This window comes from Conger conger, chromosome 6 (assembly GCF_963514075.1).
Source record: "Conger conger chromosome 6, fConCon1.1, whole genome shotgun sequence".
Taxonomy (NCBI): domain Eukaryota; kingdom Metazoa; phylum Chordata; class Actinopteri; order Anguilliformes; family Congridae; genus Conger; species Conger conger.
Genome location: NC_083765.1, coordinates 43,384,188 through 43,399,579, shown reverse-complemented (window position 1 = coordinate 43,399,579; position 15,392 = coordinate 43,384,188). Strand labels below are relative to the sequence as shown.

At 45.3% G+C, this 15,392-nt stretch overlaps 2 protein-coding genes across 20 annotated transcripts in view; one reads left to right on the top strand and one right to left on the bottom strand.

The window, feature by feature from the left end:
* Positions 1-2,570: 2,570 nt before the first annotated feature.
* setd6 (SET domain containing 6, protein lysine methyltransferase) lies at positions 2,571-10,743 on the top strand. The gene is made up of 9 exons (XM_061245585.1): positions 2,571-2,761; positions 3,854-3,949; positions 4,842-4,986; positions 5,635-5,776; positions 6,178-6,372; positions 6,637-6,763; positions 7,338-7,518; positions 8,421-8,563; positions 9,344-10,743. Exons 1-9 carry the CDS (start codon positions 2,735-2,737, stop codon positions 9,674-9,676), a joined length of 1,389 nt encoding a protein of 462 aa, XP_061101569.1. The 5' UTR covers positions 2,571-2,734; the 3' UTR covers positions 9,677-10,743.
* A 503-nt stretch (positions 10,744-11,246) lies between these two features.
* cnot1 (CCR4-NOT transcription complex, subunit 1) overlaps positions 11,247-15,392 on the bottom strand; it is a 41,875-nt gene continuing 37,729 nt past the window's right edge. For 12 of the 19 annotated variants that reach the window (XM_061244283.1, XM_061244286.1, XM_061244276.1 and 9 more), the window contains exons 46-49: positions 15,180-15,360; positions 13,927-14,059; positions 13,370-13,504; positions 11,915-12,023 (exon numbers count right to left, since the gene is read on the bottom strand). In XM_061244283.1, the coding sequence (XP_061100267.1) occupies positions 11,936-12,023; positions 13,370-13,504; positions 13,927-14,059; positions 15,180-15,360 (537 nt within the window). In that variant the 3' untranslated portion in view covers positions 11,915-11,935. Of the gene's footprint in view, positions 12,024-13,369; positions 13,505-13,926; positions 14,060-15,179; positions 15,361-15,392 lie in introns of all 19 variants that reach the window. The other 7 variants (XM_061244282.1, XM_061244290.1, XM_061244291.1 and 4 more) reach the window with 2 other exon arrangements.

Genomic DNA, 15,392 nt, shown 5'->3' with positions numbered 1-15,392 from the left:
GTGCTTGTATTCATTGGCTTAACTTGCCATTCGGTTATATTTTGAGAATGTCCTTGTAACAATGGGCTGTGATAATTGTTGTCTCCTTTAATTAAATGTGCAATTTCAGGCTGATAAAATAAGATTTGGAGGTGTTATTTTATACTGGCTGCAGTTCTTCAAATTTCAAAATGTACAGTGCAGTATATAACTATTTGAACAGTGTAACAACCTTTTGTTACCTGAATTTGAAAAACTAATATGATGCTGTCAGCTTTCTGCACCCCTTTTTATACAGTTTTGCCATTTTAGGGGACCAAAAGTATTCGGACAAATGCCTGCTCAGCTGTTCCTTGGCCGGCAGGGTGTAACTGAATCATGCATAATAAGGCTCACAAAAGGCTTCGGACTGCACTTTATCAATGCATCAGGCAACAAACAAATGTTGGCCGTGGATATATCTTTGGGTTTTGACAGTGTGCGCGCATGCTAATTGAATGGCACTCTGAATAAGAGCAGTTCCCTAAACTGTGTAACCCTAAAATCAATTTTTCATGCTTAAATTGCCACCGCCATGAGGTAATCAGTGTGAATGTGCAAACAGTGCATCTGTATAAGTCTGGGTTGGATAACATGCATGTAGCGCTTAAGGAACTGAAAAATGAAACAAATAAATATGTGCAACATTATTTTTTTGGTTGAATCAGTTGACAAATGGTACAATAGTCCAATTTCTTCTGTGAGTACATTGTGTGTGTAAGCGTGTGTGTGTGTGTGTGTGTGTGTGTGTGTGTGTGTGTGTGTGTATTGGCCGCAGCTATGAATTCTCTATGCTTGGCTGTCAATTCTTTTGATCACTTCAACATTTCAACACGTCAAAAATCTATTTGTCTAAAGATGTGCAGTTTCCTCCTGTTTACACGGCAGTTAGGCTAAGGATAACCATGATGAGACTTATTTTTAAGGATGTTTCCTTATGCGTGTGTATTTGTGCTTATGCATGTTTGTGAGTGTGATTGTCTGCATGTTTGGCAGAGTGTGCTAATTTTTGAGCTTGTAAATCTCTGCCGCGATATTTATACAATATGTGCTTTCCGTTCTCATCTTCAGTTATTTGGCAGAGCTTAGCCTCAGGCGAGAATGTTGGCTGGTTTTGTTAAAGGCTGACTGCCAGACTGAGGTTCACATACAGAGTGGCCTTGCACAATAATTTCTGCTGTTTTTTATATGACCTTAAATGACTTATTTATTGTTGTTAATCTTTGTCTGCATACTTTTTTTCAAGATGGCGGTATAATTTCAGGATCTAACAATGAGATTTGTGATGCTGCACCCGTCCCTAAAGCTTATAACAAGAAAATACTGAACTGAATATCTGAGGCTCAGCTTTATTTGGGAAGATGATAATATCTGTACCTTTTGTAAAGATGAGATTGAAACGACAATTGATTTATTCATCTCTTGTGTATACAGCCAAATGATTTGGGATTATTTTCATAAATGGTTGGAAACTAATATAATATGTCTGATGAATGTATCTGAGGAAAACTGTAATATTCAGTATAACGATGAATGATAGGAAAATGTAATTTCTGTAAAATAACATTCTTCGAATGGGCTAATGCTTTCCACAAAGCAAGATGCCTAAAAACCTTGCCAAGGTTTCTCATTTTTCACAAGGACCTACTTAATTTTACATATCTCGATTACATGAAAATGAAAAATGCAGACTCCTACAACCTGCTCAGGTCTACAGCACCCCCGACACACTTTCATTCTCACTTCTTCCTTTTCTTTATATTTACTTGCTTTAGTTAGTTTAGTTTAGTTATACTCTGGCACTTTATTTTATCCTTATATATTTTTTTATGCTTTGAAAATTATACATTTCTATATTGTGCTTGCTTTTTGTATGGAATTGCTAAAGGATGACTAATGCCTATATGTTTGTACATTGTTTGTAAATTTTAAAAAGAATAATAATAATAAAAAAGGTTTGCAAAGCTTCATAATGATAGGATGATTATGCACTGAGAAAAATGGTCCTGTAATAGCATTCAAAATCAGGTTTTGAGAAAATCGACTCCAAAGATAGAAATGGTAAATAATACTTATTTCACCTTCAAAAAGTGGTATTATGCTGAAAGTTGAATAGTTAAGGCATGATTTGCAGCAATAAACAGAAAAAGGCCCATTTGACTGATAATTCGATATTTTTCAGTGGAACAGAACCTTAGGAAAGTGGAAAGGACGTTGCATGTGTGGAGAGAAAGTATAATGTTAAATATTACTTCGTTTTTCTTACTTCGTTTCTTTTGCAATCAAGGGAATGTATTTTATTAATTTTTAATCAAAGCTTTAAGAACGGGTGTGTCGCGTCCTATTTCATTCAATTACACAATGAGTGCAAACGCTCAAAATGCGCAGCGATAGTGTATTCATACTGTTATACTATTATATATTTAATGAGAAGCTGCGTTGTCGCTATCATGACAGGCAAGCTTGCCTCTGAAGGCAATACGTTCACCAGGGAATAGAAAGCCATAAACTGATCGTAGATCAAGCATCGACGGAACCAAGAACGCGAAAGCTTCTGCGAGCACGCGGAAGTGTAGCACAAGGCAGAAACCACGTGCAAACCACCACGTGGTCCCGAAGTGGTTTCTGTCAACATTGAAGAGAAACCTGGCTAGCCACCAACTTGAGTTAAAAACCAATGCAGTGAGCCATTTACAGGAAAACTATTGCTGTCGGAATGGCATCAGAAGCAAAAAGACCTAAGGTTTGCCTGTTCGGCCATTAATGCTCTTTTAATTCTGTCGCTCTGACAAAATACAAAATTCTGTTTTGTGAGCGTCTCGTTGGCTACATTGCCATGTAGCCATCATGATGCTATTATAATTTAGCCAGTATATTAAGACATAGAGCGGTTTTGGAACTTGGCAGATGTGGCTTGTTGCTTACCTGTTTCGTTTGCTAATGCTAGCCATCGCCTATCTAAGTAACATGTTTATCCTTTTCAAATGTAGCCACTTTCGGTGCGTTACATGACATTACATTAATTTAGTACAAATAGGTTTCTACAGTGCGAGAGAGCAGTGCATCTACCTGAGCTGTAAGCGCGACACTAGTACACCTAGCTGCGAACATTCCCAGACCAGAGAGTGCGCTAAACACGACGTCCGTAACTTTACAAGTCTAGAAACGTGACATACGTAACATTGCAAGATAAATTGCCAACGTAATGGCAAGCAATGTGTTCTTCAAGTTGGAGATGGTTGGTGGAGCGAATGAGATGGGTACAGATATGAACTCATTGCTTCAGATGTGGAAAATACAAGTTCAGAAAACAGTCCTCCGCAATATTTTCTTCCAACCACCGGGATTTGCCAATCGGAAGTATCCTCACAATATCCACACAATTAGCCACACATAATTAGTACTGCAGTGGTCTCCAACCCTGGTGTGCTGGTTTTTGTTTTCACCTTAAAATCACAATTAAGACTTATGTAACAGGATGAAGTGAGTTCACCAATCAGTAACCATGAAAACCAGCAGAGCCTGTTGCTCTCCAGGACCAGGGTTGGAGTTCACTGAATTAGCGAGTTAATGGGTGGAAGAAATGCATGGCAGGACTTTTACTTTCTGACTTCTGGACTTTCCACCTCTGGATGTGATGACGATCTGTAAACTAGCATGGTAGTTAAATAACCTAGCAATAGCTTTCCACCAATAAAGTTCATGATCATTACCATTCTTAGTTCATGTAGCCATTTTAAGTGCAAGAGGCATTACCTATTGTTGCCATATCCCATCATCTCAGTCCCCTTGAAGGGAGGTTCGGTGTGTATTCTGAAGCCTGTCGTCTGTCAAGGTGGACGGAGGTTCGACCTCAGAAGGCTCCTCGGGTGATCCTCTGGAGAACTTCTTGCGCTGGTGCGAGAAAGTAGGTCTGACGCTGAGTGACAAGGTAAGCGGCAATTCCAGTTCATTGGGGGAGTTTAGATTCCCCCCACCCCATCCAGGAAATGAATGACCCCAGTTTTGGTTGTACATGTTACCATTATACCCCCAGAAATAATTTGAATGATAACCTGAACATGAAACTTGACATTTAGAAGAATCAGATCCACCCCACCACTATTAGTATTTGTATTTTTTTTGTAATGAGTTTTTGAATTTTCCATTGTTTATAGCTAGGCACGCGAATGTTAATTTTGTTTTATTATATAGCTTCACAAAGCAAAGTAGCTTTCTTTGTCGTCATCGCCTTATCCCTGAGGTGCATTAGTGTTGATTGTGCTTCAGCAATAAAAATGTTGCACTGCTGCATATTCAGACCACTGTGCAGCACTTTTGAAATAGGCTTCAGTTTTGCAGGCACCTGTCACGTTTTTGTCAAGGCTGAACAGAAAATGATTAAGATCATTTAATTACACTGTGGGTTTCTGACTTTCTGATCCTGGCACCCAACTCGGGCTCAAAGGCATCCTGGGGAACTTGATAAAAAAAATTACAATTGTATTTTGAAATATTTAACAAAATCTATTCGTACTCATTGGGGACCTCCCTCCAGTCCCATTAACACCACCAAAATCTCAAACCAATAGTATAGCAGTCATTTTGATTGGTTGAAAAGGTATAAGGTCGGTCTTGGGATATTACGGTAGTTACGCTTCAGTACTCATGGGACTGAATGGGTTAAGGACCCCCTATTGAAAACCCAGGCTCTTTAGCACTGCTAACCTGGGTTTTGCACCTGCCCCTACAGGTTTAGCTGAGCAGAGAAAACCCTGGCTCTATGCAGTGAAATGTTAAAACCTTTGGCACTGCTAACCTGGGTTTTGTACCTGCCCCTACAGGTTTACCTGAGCAGAGAGGGCACGGCTGCGGAGTATGGCATGCTGGCTAGCAGGGACATCGAGGAGGGAGAGGTCATCTTCTCCATTCCCCGGACCGCCGTCCTGTTCCAGAGCACCACCAAGGTCAAAGCTGTTCTGGAGGAAGGTAAAGCTGGCCGCCACGTAGTCACTGTCCTGGAAGATCAGTGCTGGTCAGGCAGGCACTCAGTAGCTGAGGCAGGTTCACAGAGAGGACATCCGCACAGGAAATATAGTTTGGGGAGGTTCGTTTTTAGGTTGTGGGTAGGCTTCCAACTACACTTCCTTAGTCATGTACCAAGCCATCTCTTGGTAACCATGGTAGCTGTACATTTGCTAAAGGAACTATACTGGGTGCACTCGCTATCATAATATGGACTTTATGAATGTAAAGAAAAGCAAGAGTGTACAGGGGCAACATTAGCTCAGGAGTTAAAAGCAGTCGTCATGCAGGGTTTGCCAGTTCGATTCCCGCCCTGGTTGTGTCGGAGTGTCCCTGAGCAAGGCACCTAACCTAATGCTCCTGACGAGCTGGTTGGTGCCTCGCATGGCAGCCAATTGCTGTTGGTGTGTGAGTGTGTGTATGAATAGGTGAATGAGAAGCATCGATTGTACACGCCAACCATTTACCAATTAAAGGTGTTCGCAAGCAAAACCTTCAGCTTTTTAGTCATTTTTAACCTGGACACAGGCCAGGTTTATGTTTACCCGCAATGCCACAGTGCATCTCTGACCCGTTGCCTGAGGACCTGTCCTGTTCCCTGCTCTGCCCAAGGTAAGACATCTCTGGAGAGTGTGTCTGGATGGGTCTCTCTCCTGATGGCTTTGATGTGGGAGTACACCTCTCCCGAATCCTACTGGGGACCCTACCTGTCCCTGTGGCCTGACCTAAAGGCCCTGGACCACCCCATGTTCTGGTGAGGGACAGTAACATTTCATTCTTACGTCTGAGGGTCATTCAGTTGGAGGATCTCTGATTCAGTTTAGCCACTATTTAAACTCTAGAACAACAGTCATCAAATCTGGAACTCGAAATCCAAATCCAGCCCCTGGTTTTCTTTTCTCCCAGGTAATTAGCTCAACAAATTAGCGCTACTGATTGGCCTGACTCCCTGGGTAATGTGAGGGTGGAAAACCAGAACCTCGAGGACCGTGATTTGATGATCCCTGGTCTATATTATCATGACCTTGTTGCTGTTATATATTTTTTGGATGGTTGCATATAAAGGCGATGTTTTCCCTTGTGGGGCACTGCTGTAAGATGTCGATAACCTTTTAATGGTGGTATTCCGGCTGCTCTTCCCGGGGCACGGGGCAGGTCCGAGCAGGAGCGGGAGCGGCTGCTCCAGGGAACAGGGATTCCCGAGGCAGTGGACAAGGACCTCGCCAACATCGGGAGGGAATACAGCGACATCGTCCTGCCCTTCATACGCCTGCACCCCGACCTGTGGGACCCTGAGAAGCACACGCTGGAGCTCTACACCAGCCTGGTGGCCTTCGTCATGGCCTACAGGTGAAGGCTCCTGCCGTTCTCCGGCTGTTTCATCATGAGCGATCATAAATAATGTTCTTATGTTCAGAAACATTGTTGCCCTGATTGCACGGCTGATTAATCAAACTTGGGTAACCCATGGATTTGATCAAATATTTGACAGGTGTTGACGAATCCCACTTGGATGTTTTTGTTTGTTCACACGGTTCTAAACTCACTCCCTCATCTCTCACTCTCACACTCTTGAAGACAATCTCTTAACTCTCACACTTTCTCTCTCTGCAGTTTTCAGGAGCCTCTTACAGATGATGAGGAGGACGATGAGAAGGAGCCAAACTTCCCCATGATGGTGCCAATGGCCGACATGCTGAACCACGTGTCCAATCACAACGCCCATCTGGAGTTCACGCTTGTGAGATTCACGCACTTCGTCAACACTGTCATACGTGTGAAAATGGGGGGAAGAAAATCTGAAACAAAATAATTTAGAATAATAATAATAAAACATATTACATGGCCAGTTCTAATGAACAGTTAAGAAGACTGTATTTGCATTTCAGCAAATCCTTCCTCGAGGAGTGAAAGAGTGAATTTGGTGAAGTTTAACCACATTACCTGAAAACTATACAAAAGAGAGGCAAACCTGCACAATCCTTGCCTCAGCGCAATGCATTGGAGTAAAACTTGTCGAAATAATTTACTGGTGCAATGTAAAGCATGATCAGTCTTCTGCTACTCCTTCCCCTCAGTCTCAACCTATTAGAGAAAGCAGTTTCTGTTTAATTGCGTGAAAACAATCACAAGTTTGACCAAGACTATTGTTTCAGCAGTTTGGCTTGGTTGTGACTTGTGACTTGAGTTGGGATTGATAATTTGGGGTGGGGAAAACTTCAGTGGGGGTAGTGAATAGCTTATACTGGTTCTATAAGTCATTACTTTATTATTTTTGAAGAGGTGTTACCATGGTAACCTGGTGTGACTGACAGGACTTCCTGAAGATGGTGTCGGTGCGGCGTATACGGAGAGGGGAGGAGGTATTCAACACATACGGAGAGATGGCCAACTGGCAGCTGCTGCACATGTATGGCTTCGCCGAGCCGTATCCCAGCAACAGCAACGACACCGCAGACATACCCATGTCCAACGTCTACAAAGCGGGCGTTGAAGGTGAAGAGTTCAGCGACAGGACACAACAGTGTGAATCAGGGGCAACTGTTTAAACCTTTTTTTCTTCAGACTCTTAACTTCACAATTTGAGATTAGAGCTAAACTTGTTTAAACACACAAGATTGGTATGCAAGGTCCAAGCAAAAATAATAATTATTTGCTTGTGGGGAGAACATCTGTGGACTGTAAGTGCACATTATCTCTGTAGTGTTTGGTAATTTCGGACTGCACTGGAGACCCATAACCCAGCAATCCCCTCACTCCCTAGCCTGCATGCAGAGATGAGATATCACAATCCACATGCTCAGCGATTATTATCTTTGGAAAAGTCTTATTGGCTCTGTGGGTTGATGGTAACACAGAGGCTTTTGCTGTATTTTGCTCAGTTCACAGTTCTCGACGATGTCATAATCTGTGCCGGCGACCTCTGAACCCGGGACATCCCACGGGACTCTCTCACCCTTCTGTGTCACTGTGAGGCAGGGGCTCTCTCCAATCTTTTCCTTTTTCTACTCCTAGCTCCATGCACTGGGAGAGGCTATAAAAAGGCGAAGTGTAGATGGGGCAATTGAAAAATGTGAATGTCCTTGCTCCTTCAAACATCAGTTTGAAGCCACGTCGGTTACAGATCTAGCAGTTGGGGAGAGGTGGGCCCAGAAGGTCGTGACACTTTCCGAAAAAAAGTACTTCTTCAAACAACGCACTCAAAAATGTCCTTGCTGTTCCTAATGTCTATTAGCTCGTCGAAGGAATATTTCATGGGTTGGAATGTCCTTAAAGATTGTGTACCTCCATTGATTTCCAGATGAAGTTAGGATTTTTTTTTTCTTTAAAGGTGAAAAATAAGCAAATTAAATGAGCCCAGGGTGATGAAATGGCTTCTCCCTGTCGCCCCACTGCAGCCACGAAGAGCAAGGAGGACCAGCGCCTCCTGGTGGACAAGTGGAATTTGCTGTGTGAGATGGAGATGGTCGGGGAGAAGGGTGCGTTCATCTTCGGCCAAACAGGGGTGCTGACAGTCACAGAACTCTACAACACGCTCAAGGTGAGAATGCGCACACCCCCGTTTTAATTTCCATTTATATATCATAAATTATATAGCACCATTTCTCCAGTAGCTATGAAGATGTGTGGCCTTCTTGTGAAGGTCCACACGCATGTTTTCTGTTTTTGAGCTCTTCATATCATCCTCAAGCGTTCGGTTTGTGTTCCATACCGATTCAAGTAAAAACATTTTTCAACAAGTATATTTTAGGATCAAACTGCTATTTTTCTGCAGAACTGTCTGCAAAATGATTTCCCACCTGTCAACATATATTTTGGAATAATTATCGGATAACGTTGCTAAATATAAACCTTTGAGCCCAGTAAACTGCCTCTTTGAGAAGTGTTGATCTTCGAAATAAATTGGGTATTAGTTACTTAAGTTATTTTGTCCTCGATGCCTCTCTCACTATTGTATTCTCTCCAGTTAAGCTACTTTCGCCACTGTCACACTTTTGTAAATTATTCGGCAATGTCTGCTCACTGAAGTGTTACAGGACCGACGTAGTCCGATAAATTAAATATGTCGTGATATATTGAACAGATCTAGACATATGCCCTTTTTGGGTACAGGTGCCCTTTAAGTGAGCGCGCAAGGTAACTTTGTGCAAGTTAACTTTGTGCAAGTTGGTGCCTTGCATGGCAGCCAATCTTTATTGGTGTCTATGAATGGGTGAATGAGAAGCATAATTGTACAGCGCTTTGGATAAAGGCACTATATAAATCAACCATTTACCATGTAACATGTCCGGTCCGCATCACGGCTGTTGGCTCCCTCCAGGTGCTCGGCATGCCAGCGGAGGAGTTTGAGGAGTGGAAGGAAAACGAGGGCTGGGAGGAGGTGCAGGAGGAAGAGGAGGAAGATGAAGAGAAGATGTCGCGGGCCCTCTCCATGGAGGCGCTCCCACAGCTCGCCCCTGCCTGGAGGCGGCTGATCCAGGCCGCCGCCCGCTTCACCCTGGCCTCGTACCGCTCGGACCTCCGGGCTGACCAGGGCCTGCTGGAGGATGGGGAGGCCCACGCCCGCCTGAGCAGCAGGGAGTGGCGGGCCCTGCAGGTGCGCTACGGGCAGAAGGTGATCCTGCACAAACTGCTGGAGCTGACCCAGCCTTGACTGCCCCCTACAGGACTGGAGGTGACCGAGCCCTGACTGCCCCCTACAGGCCCAGAGGACATCTGCACAAACTGTTGGAGCTGGCCAGGAGGTGCCATAGCATCCCTTAATCTGCAATTAACTAATAATTGAACAACCTTAAAAATGTATATATATATGTGGTGGTTTCTGTTGCACAAATTGCGTGTCAACAGTCAACCAAAGGTTTCATAGTTTTCATTTCATTCTGTGCCTACAATTTTGTTTTCTTTAAACCACACATCTTTATAAAAAGTACATCACACACTGTGCCCAATTAACTGCAAACCCCCCCCCAAAAAAAAAAACAAACAGGTTTTGGAATAAATTACTGGGAGCATAATAGTGTACGATTATCATTTTAGGATTGCTCTCAGTTAACCTGCACCTCATGAGAGTTTTGGGTGTTCCTCCTCCCTCCCTGTCAAACATTCTCTACCCCGCTGGACAATTTCTAGTGGGAAAGAGGAGTGTCTGGACTCCTGCCAGCCTTCTGCATACTTGCCTGAAGTGAACCCACAAAAAACATCTGTTTACCAGCACACCAGTTATAAAATGTGTGCAGTGAACTAAACTGCACTATATAAGGTTGGGACCCCATAGTATTATTGAATTTCTCCATTTGGTTTTCTCCTTCACTGAAAGCATACTGGCTTTAGGTTGTGCACTTCCATAGGGTGTATACCTGAGCAATCTCCCCCAATTCTCTCCAGTCATCTTTAGTTTTATACAGTTGGGGACATTTACTCTGCTGTACATGTAAAATGCGTTCCGCCAAGAATTCAAACGTGCCTCCTGGTTTCCCAGCTTCTCCTTCCTAACCACTCACACTACGGCTACTGCGACGCAGACGCTGCCATTTTGACTCAAGGCAGGATTTCTATTGGATCTGGTGCTGATGAAAGTGACCTTCACTGTAAAGTGGGTGGATCTGAAACATGGACCTTTGTTCCAGGTGTCAAGTGCCTGGGCATTGGAGTACTGCTTTTTGGGTAGATTGTATTACTGTGATACTTTACAATTTTTAAAATAAAAAAATTTAATTGAAACATGTCCCAGCTTGTCAGTGAGCTCAGAGGTGGGTGAATCAGCAATCAAACCAGCAACCTCACGAGATGCAGTTCAAGACTTTTAATGCGTTAACTACAGAATGCATACATACAGGAAGTAAGTGGCAGGAACTAAAGGCAAAACTAAAGTACTACAAAATACAACACGTGGACCAATACATTTACAAAACATTCAAAATCCTTACAAAAGGGGCTGTATTGGTCCATTCTTTTTCTCTCTTTTATGTTTTGCAATTTGGGGTCTTTGTACAAACGAAGATTCATTTCACCCATCTGAAATTTATGTATTCCACAATTTTACAAGCGTCAGGGAGAACCCGTTACCCCATGTCTTAAAAATTACACACCCGACCCTGCACTTTGACCCTTCCCCCCCCCCCCCCCCCTCTTCCCCAACCACACAAAGCCTGGAATAAACTCTTTGATAAAAGAATACAGTGCACTGCTTGCCCTCTCCCCCCCCCCCCTCCCCTCCTTACAATTCCTCCCCACAAAAAAAAAAAAAAAAAAAAAGAAGCAAACTATAGCAAGGCTTTTTACCACTCCTTATAAGCCTCTAAAACGCAAACTGAGACCAATCTTACAAAGAAGGCAGAACTCAGAAGTCCTCGTGGGGAGACTGGCCGGGGTGGGGGGGTTCGGGGGTTGAGGGGAGGGGGGTAGCTGGGTTGCTCCCCAAAAATGGAACTCTTCATCAGCAGCTGCCTGTCACTGTACAGAATGAGCACCCCCTCCCGCCCGCTCCCCGTTCTGACCTCATTAACATGCCGACTCTTAGCATCCAGTTCTGCGAGACACCCGTCTAACTCCCTTTTATTTTTTTATTTACAGTGAAGTTCCCAAATTATATTCACAGCATGTCCTCCTTTTTTTTGTCTTTTTTTTTTTTTAATGATTTTTTTTTTCTTTTTTTCCTTTTTCTTTCTTTTTTTTTTTCCTGGCCAATAAACTGAAACAGTGCGCCGGAGGCAGTCATGTGACCCCGGTCCTCGCCGGAGCGGTCGCTGGGCGGGGAGGAGGGGTGTGCACCATGGGGGAGTTCTCAGGGCAGGGGCAGGGTGGAGGCTGGGCGATTCGGGTGGAGCTGGATTAGCTGGCACTGGTGCCCTCCATCACCTGCTGAGCCTGCTTCTGTCCCATACAGCACTGAGCCACCGACTGGAACAGCCTGTCAGGAAGGGGAGAAACACTCGTTCAGTACCCTGTTCCATCCCACGCTACAGACCGTAACCCTGCACTGAGCCACCGACTGGAACAGCCTGTCAGGAAGGGGAGAAACACTCGTTCAGTACCCTGTCCCATCCCACGCTACAGACCCTAACCCTGCACTGAGCCACCAACTGGAACAGCCTGTCAGGAAGGGGAGAAACACTCGTTCAGTACCCTGTTCCATCCCACGCTACAGACCCTAACCCTGCACAGGGTTACGACTGGAACATCCTGTCAGGAAGTGGAGAAACACTCTCAGTAACCTTAGGTTAACCAGAGGCCTTAATGGCTTATTCTCACACAGCCCTTCAGACCAAATTCCCCACTGCAGCTTGAGCAAAATGGCACTCCTTACAAACACGCCCTCAGCCCGCACATGATGTGCATGTATATACACGCACGTGCACACACACACGACTACTGTTGACATCAAGGTCATGTCCTCGGTTTCTTTTCCCCTGATGTACATTTCCTGTATTTAATTTAATTCTTTAGTGAGATAGACTGACATGACCATAGAGTGATGCTAGGAATGTGGAATCATTTGACCAGACGCCCTGATCTGCCCCCTAGTGGATATACATTTTAAACCTGCAGCCAGACAAAAAGTAAGCAGACGAGTATGTGAATGTCTCTCGGGATGCATTATCTTCCCCCATGCGTAGTGCAATAAAATTACAGTACGTTTCCAGCATTAGAGGCGATTATGGCGTTCACTCGGCAGCGTCAAAGGGTTAGAAGGGTGTTCAGTCCGTGTGATTGAGCTGTAATGCATGTTAAACGTGCTCATTACCACACTGACCCAGATTGAGCTGTAATGCATGTTAAACGTGCTCATTACCACACTGACCCAGATTGAGCTGTAATGCATGTTAAACGTGCTCATTACCACACTGACCCAGATTGAGCTGTAATGCATGTTAAACGTGCTCATTACCACACTGACCCAGATTGAGCTGTAATGCATGTTAAACGTGCTCATTACCACACTGACCCAGATTGAGCTGTAATGCATGTTAAACGTGCTCATTACCACACTGACCCAGATTGAGCTGTAATGCATGTTAAACGTGCTCATTACCACACTGACCCAGATTGAGCTGTAATGCATGTTAAACGTGGTCATTACGATGCTGAGCCAGCTGTAATGCATGTTAAACGTGCTCATCACCACACTGACCCAGATTGAGCTGTAATGCATGTTAAACGTGGTCATTACCACACTGACCCAGATTGAGCTGTAATGCATGTTAAACGTGGTCATTACGACGCTGAGCCAGCTGTAATGCATGTTAAACGTGCTCATCACCACACTGAGCCAGATTGCTGATGAACGGTCGTAAAGGGGGGAATATGACCCAGCCCAGTGCTCTGAGAGCGAAGGAGGAGGGCTTACTTCTCTATCTCCGGAGCGCAGTGCACAAAGTCGTGGTTCCAGAACTTGAAGGCCGGGTTCTTGATGAGCTCGATGAAGGTGATGAGGAGACCCCAGGGGTGTGGCCTGTTCACGATCAGCCTCTCCAGCAGCACCCTGCGGCAGAAACGGACCAATAGAGTCACTCGAGCGTCTCACCACCAATGTTACAGACCAATCGGTTCGCTCAAGCATCTCATCACTAGTGTTACAAACCATTTGGGGTATTGAGCATTTTCACATAAAATTTACCAATCAATCAGCTCGCCGGAACCTTTCACCACAAATGCTACAAACCAATCAATTTGCTCAAGCATTTCACCGCTGTTGCACAGTTCCAGTTATTGCAGTCTAGTTCTGTTGTCCAACCTGAGAAAATGGGACGCACCAGGCCGGCCAGCAGAGGACAGGCTCCCCCCTTGATAACCGGGTTCTTCCCCATATATATATATTTTTTTTTCTTTGCCCAGTTTTCCTCTCAGTTTCTTTGTGACAGTGTTTGTAAAGTGTGATAGACTGCACGGAATGGAGTGGCCCACCTGGTGATCTGCTCCTGAATGGCTTCGGTGTTGGCTTCGGCAAACAGGTAGAGCATTGTGCAGCTGAAGTAGTGGGTGTGGCTGTTTGGATACCGCAGCTGATTGGCTATCGCATTGAGGAACAGGTACCGTCCTGAGAACAGAAGCAGCCCAAGTAAGACATGGGAAAACAGGACACACACTGCTGTAGTTCCACAGGTGTAGGTGTGTGTTACAGGTGTGTAGCTGGGTCAGGTGTCGGGGAGCATAGCCGGGACAGGTAAAAGCGTATGGTACAGGTGTAAGTGTGTGTAGCTGGGACAGGTGTAAGTGTACAGTAGAGGTGTAGCAGCTTGTAGCCGGTACAGGTGTAAGCGTAGGTTACAGGTGTATAGCTGGGTCAGGTGTAGGCGTGTGTAGTAGGGCCAGGTGTAAGCGTATATTACAGGTTCAAGTGTAGGGTACAGGTGTAAGTGTAGGGCACAGGTGTAGGCGCATGGTAGAGGCGTGTGTAGCCGGTACAGGTGTAGGCGCATGGTAGAGGTGTGTGTAGCCGGTACAGGTGTAGGCTCATGGTAGAGGTGTGTGTAGCCGGTACAGGTGTAGGCTCATGGTAGAGGTGTGTGTAGCCGGTACAGGTGTAGGCGCATGGTAGAGGTGTGTGTAGCCGGTACAGGTGTAGGCTCATGGTAGAGGTGTGTGTAGCCGGTACAGGTGTAGGCGCATGGTAGAGGTGTGTGTAGCCGGTACAGGTGTAGGCTCATGGTAGAGGTGTGTGTAGCCGGTACAGGTGTAGGCTCATGGTAGAGGTGTGTGTAGCCGGTACAGGGGTAGGCTCATGGTAGAGGTGTGTGTAGCCGGTACAGGGGTAGGCTCATGGTAGAGGTGTGTGTAGCCGGTACAGGTGTAGGCACATGGTAGAGGTGTGTGTAGCCGGTACAGGGATAGGCTCATGGTAGAGGTGTGTGTAGCCGGTACAGGGGTAGGCTCATGGTAGAGGTGTGTGTAGCCGGTACAGGGATAGGCTCATGGTAGAGGTGTGTGTAGCCGGTACAGGGGTAGGCTCATGGTAGAGGTGTGTGTAGCCGGTACAGGGGTAGGCTCATGGTAGAGGTGTGTGTAGCCGGTACAGGTGTAGGCTCATGGTAGAGGTGTGTGTAGCCGGTACAGGTGTAGGCTCATGGTAGAGGTGTGTGTAGCCGGTACAGGTGTAGGCGCATGGTACAGGTGTGTGTAGCCGGTACAGGTGTAGGGGCGTAGGTGTGCAGGCTCACCCTCGGTGTCCAGGTCCACAGCCAGGTTCTGGAAGATGTCCATGTGGGCTGAGTGGGTGATGGTGCTCATGGAGGGTGTGCTGCCCTTGTTGTGGATGTGGGCGATGGCCTGGGTGCCCACGTACAGCACCAGTGCGTTGATCAGCTGGATGTTATACCGGTTCCCCGGCTCGTTCGACACCTGGAGAGACATTCACAAAACATACATACCTT